Source organism: Patagioenas fasciata, chromosome 13 (assembly GCF_037038585.1).
Source record: "Patagioenas fasciata isolate bPatFas1 chromosome 13, bPatFas1.hap1, whole genome shotgun sequence".
Lineage (NCBI taxonomy): Eukaryota > Metazoa > Chordata > Aves > Columbiformes > Columbidae > Patagioenas > Patagioenas fasciata.
Window position 1 is genome coordinate 1,822,405 of NC_092532.1, and position 4,767 is coordinate 1,827,171.

At 53.3% G+C, this 4,767-nt stretch overlaps 1 protein-coding gene across 1 annotated transcript; it reads right to left on the bottom strand.

Moving 5' to 3' along the window:
• Positions 1-1,357: 1,357 nt before the first annotated feature.
• On the bottom strand, positions 1,358-2,290 carry LOC139829067 (olfactory receptor 14A16-like). Its single transcript, XM_071814414.1, has one exon. It carries the CDS (start codon positions 2,288-2,290, stop codon positions 1,358-1,360), a length of 933 nt encoding a protein of 310 aa, XP_071670515.1.
• Positions 2,291-4,767: the final 2,477 nt, after the last annotated feature.

The window sequence follows — 4,767 nt, forward strand, 5'->3', positions numbered from 1 at the left end:
TCTCACTGGGCCACTGAGGTTTGTTCCTGGAATCACACACAGAAGTGCCACGGTTCCAACAGGCATCCATATCTGAGTTGGTCTCAGGACTCCTTCTGCACCCAGGGATGCTCACAGACAGAGTCTGACCCTTTTGCACATAAAGGCCGTAGTCTCAGTTTCTTTCTGGCCTCCTGTTGCCACTCCAAAGGGATGGGAGAAACCTCAGCCCTGTGCTGTGCCTCCTGCTCTGCACTCATCTGAGGTGTCCTACATCATGAGGAATGGACACGGGGACATCAGTTCAAGGAAGAAGATCCCAGTGGGTTGTTTCCCCTGGGCTGTTACTCCCAATGTGAAGTGACCTTGAGACACAGTCTGTGCCACAGGCCTTCATGGAACCCCCAGGAACAGCTGCTGTCGTTAGTGTTCACCTGGATTCATCTCACCTCTCGTACATGATGTGCATGCTCACATCTCATCTCTACAATGCAGACATGGATTTCTGACCTACTCATTCAGTGTCCATCCATGGAGGGAAGAGCAATGTCTGTGAGCTGGGGAGAGAGGCCAGGGCTGGCAGTGCGGGGCCAGACGATGACGATGCCCTGGGGCAGATTCTGTGGGGTGTCCAGTGCACAGGGGCACAGCCCAGCCCCTGCTCTGCTGGTCCTGCAGGTCTCTGGCAGGAGGCCTGGCTGTGAGAGGACACTGCTGTGTGCCAGCCCTGCACACACACACTGTTCAGCTGAACAATGGTGTTTCATATGTGGGTCACTTTCTTGGGCATGTTCTTGAGAGAACCTTTGTAAAAAGACCTAAACCTTGAAGCCCTGCCCTGAGGAGATCACCTTTCTATCTGGAAAGGCTGTTCTGAGGCCAGCTCTGTCACAGCAGTGCCCATTGCCTGTCCCTGCCTGCGCTCACAGCACTGACACACAGCAGGACGGGGACCAAGCTGCCAGAGCACTCAGGCCTTGCACCAACACAAGGGATGAGAAGGAGAGTGGGGGAGTGGAACCAGAACAGCTCTGGAAGAACAAGCAGTGGTGCTCCCTGGCAGTGCTGCCATGCTGAACTCTTTTCCCTTCTACCCATGCACATAGGAACTGTCCCTGCAGCTCCAAAATAGCTTTGCAGGAGGGATACAGTGAAAAACAAGTCACTATAAGAACCTTTATTTTGTTTAAACAGAAGGAGAGCACGGCTCCTCATTTATACAGCCAGTGGTTATAAAAGAAAAGCAGACAGAGAATTGGAAAGGGGATGAAAACATTATAACAATAAAAAACCAACACACCAAAACAGAAAATCCAGATGACAGGCTAAGCCTGTAATAAGTTACTTTAAAACTCCTATGCAGAAGCAGAGGGGCAGTTTATTGCTCCAGAAAACACTTATATACGAGTTTGCACATGGCATCCTTGAGCTCCTGGTTCCTCATGCTGTAGATGAGGGGGTTCACTGCTGGAGGTAACACTGAGTACAGAACAGACACCACCAGATCCAGGGATGAGGAGGAGACAGAGGGGGGCTTCAGGTGAGCAAATATGCCAGTGCTGACAAACAAGGAGACCACGGCCAGGTGAGGGAGGCAGGTGGAAAAGGCTTTGTGCCGTCCCTGCTCAGAGGGGATCCTCAGCACGGCCCTGAAGATCTGCACGTAGGACACCACGATGAAAATGAAGCACATAAAAGCTAAGCAGCAACTGACCACAAGAATCCCAAGTTCCCTGAGGTAGGTGTCTGAGCAGGAGAGCTTGAGGATCTGGGGGATTTCACAGAAGAACTGGTCCAGGGCATTGCCCTTGCACAGGGGCAGTGAAAATGTATTGGCCGTGTGCAGCAGAGAATAGAGAAACCCAGTGGCCCAGGCAGCTGCTGCCATGTGGACACAAGCTCTGCTGCCCAGGAGGGTCCCGTAGTGCAGGGGTTTGCAGATGGCAACATAGCGGTCGTAGGACATGATGGTGAGAAGAGAATACTCTGCTGTAGCACAGAAAAAGAAAAAAAAGATCTGGGCAGCACATCCTGTGTATGAGATGGCCCTGGTGTCCCACAGAGAGTTGGCCATGGACTTGGGGCCAATGGTAGAGATGAAGCCCAGGTCGAGGAGGGCGAGGTTGAGCAGGAAGAAGTACATGGGGGTGTGGAGGTGCTGGTCCCAGGCTATGGTGGTGATGATGAGGCCGTTGCCCAGGAGGGCAGCCAGGTAGATGCCCAGGAAGAGCCAGAAGTGCAAGAGCTGCAGCTCCCGTGTGTCTGCGAACGGCAGGAGGAGGAACTGGGTGATGGAGCTGCTGTTGGACATTTGCTGCCTCTCGACATAGGACACTGACCAAAGAAGAAAAGGCAGTGACAAGTTAGGGGAGACTTCTCTGAGCAAAATCAAAGCTATTTCTCATACACCCTCCCCCTCATCTGGAGCTCTGGCTGGGGTGGTGAAGGGATGTCATGAGTCTTCTGGCAGATGTGCTGATCACTCAGAGTTGCAGTTCAGGAGTCTCAGTGACTTGTTTAAGCATGAGAGCTCATTTTCCTTTTATCCTTTTTTGCACCCCCCACCCCTTGAGAGAGGAAACTCAAAAGACAGGCTCTGGAAATCTGTGTCGTAATGCTTGTGTGGACCTTCTCTTAAGACATCCTGCTCTGCAGGACAGCCCTGGGCACTCCTGGGTGCTCACCTGGCTTCACAGCTGTTCAATATTGCCTGACAAGATCCCCTCCTTACAGATCCCACAAGCTGTGCCTGTGCCAGTTTTAGGAGATGCCTCCAGGAGCTACAGCTGCATTGCCCTGCACCCAGAGACTTACCATGGCAAGGGCTGCAAAGGTTTCTCCTCCAGTGAGCTCTCAGTCATCCTCCCAGTCCTGACCACCTTTAATCTCTCTCTGCCTTGCTCGTCTCCCTGAGATCCCCAGGCAGAGCCCTCAGCCCTGCTGCGTGTGCAGAGGAGCTGCTCCTGGGCAGAGCTGTCTCTCTGCAGCGCTGCCGCTTGCCAGGAGCTCCCTCTGTCCCAGGAGCCCAGCCCAGCTCAGCAGCACAGGAGCAGCCCAAGGCGCTTTAATGACCCCTCTGGTGGCTTTGGTGCTGAGTCCATGGACCTCAGACCCTGAGGGCAAGTTGAAGAAGTCAAACTCAGATCTAAACTTCAAAGTTTCTTGTAATGTTAATGAATCCTACTGAGGGATACAACTGAGAAACCATCCCCAGAGTCATTTGGGACAGAAAAATTGAAGCAGAACAAAGGGTAATGAAGCGGAAAGTAGCTCTGATGATCAGTAAACCTGAATGTGTTTCATTAACCAAAGGACCAAGCCCTGACCCCCAGCCTGGGAAGGCAGATCCTGTCCCTCCCACGTTGCCCATGGCCCTTCCTGGACAGTGTGATGTGGGGCTGTGCAAGGCCAAGGACAGGACTACGGTCCCACAGCTCCCAGGTTCCTGGCTGGGGACAAGGAGGCCATGAGGCCCCTGTGCTGGAAGGACAAGGTGTCTCCTCACAGGCATCAGAGGTGCAGACAGCAGCCATAGCCAAGGGGAGAAGGAGCTCATGTCTGGTGGGGCTTTCAGCCTCTTTATGTCCCATGATCATCTCCACCACAGCCTGTCCTGTGCTGTGGCATCCCCTGCACCTCTTTCCCTGCAGGCTGCAGACATCCCCCCTGCTGCCCCACCTTGCTCTTGTCTGAGCATCTTCCTTCCTTTGCTGAGCTCTCTGCATCCTCCCCAGCTGTTCCTTGAAGCACAAAGCCTTGGGCTGATGCAGACTCCCTCTGCTGACCTGCTCCACCACAGCACTGCCCTTCCAGTCACATTCCTTCCTGCTCTTGTCCAGCCTGGATTTCCTCTGCTGCTCTTTGTGCCATTATTTCTTTCTCATACCATTTCTCAATATTTAGAAAACCTCCACCACCTCTGAAACCACCCTTCAAGCACTCTCAGTCTACTCCTGCACTGCTGCAGCCTCCCCAGCGCTGCTGGGCCAAAGCAGCCCAGGTCCCTCAGCATCCCACACCATGTGCACAAGGTCCTGAACCTGCCTTGGCAGAGCCCTGCACTCTCCAGTTCCTCCCTGCTTCTCCAAACTGGGAAGCCGCACACTGGCACACCCCCGTGTGTGTGGGGTCACACCAGTGCTGAACCGAATGGGATGAGAACTCCAGGTGTCTGGGTCCCCACGCTCCTCCTCATGCAACCCCGTGTGCAGCTGCCTTGTTCATGGTGAGCGTGCACCACGGGCTTGTGTGGGGACCTTGGAGTGCCCAGGCCCTTCTCCTCAGGGTCACTGCTCAGCGTGTCAGGTCCTGCTCTGTCCTGATGGATGGGGTTGTTGTCCCACCCTGATACAGCACTGGTCACTTCTCTTTGTACAGCTTCAGAGCTTTCTGCTGGCCGAATACCAGATACTCACAAGGTCTGGACTCTCCCCGGACTGAAGCTCCATTTGCTCAGCTGTTAATGTTTTCATGCAGATGGTTTATCCTGATAAGGGTTTCTCTCCTAAGATAACAGGATAAGGAGCTACAGGACACTACAAATACCATCTCCTGGAGAAACCGTGGGGTCTTGGGAGTCTGTTACTCGTAATGTCAGAGGTCAGGACTTACAGGGGTAGATTCCCTTCTTGTGAGAGAACAGCAGGAATGCATGAAATTCAGCCTGGGGACGGAAAAGGTCAGCTGAAGGGTGAGGAGTCATCAGGAAATGGCAGAACAACATGGGCAATGTTGTGGTGACTGGACATCAGTTACTGACTCACTGATGAGGAAGAGGAATGAAATGAA

Bases quoted from the DNA above. Each gene is read 5' to 3' on its own strand.
- LOC139829067 (XM_071814414.1), bottom strand. From the start codon at position 2,290: ATGTCCAACAGCAGCTCCATCACCCAGTTCCTCCTCCTGCCGTTCGCA.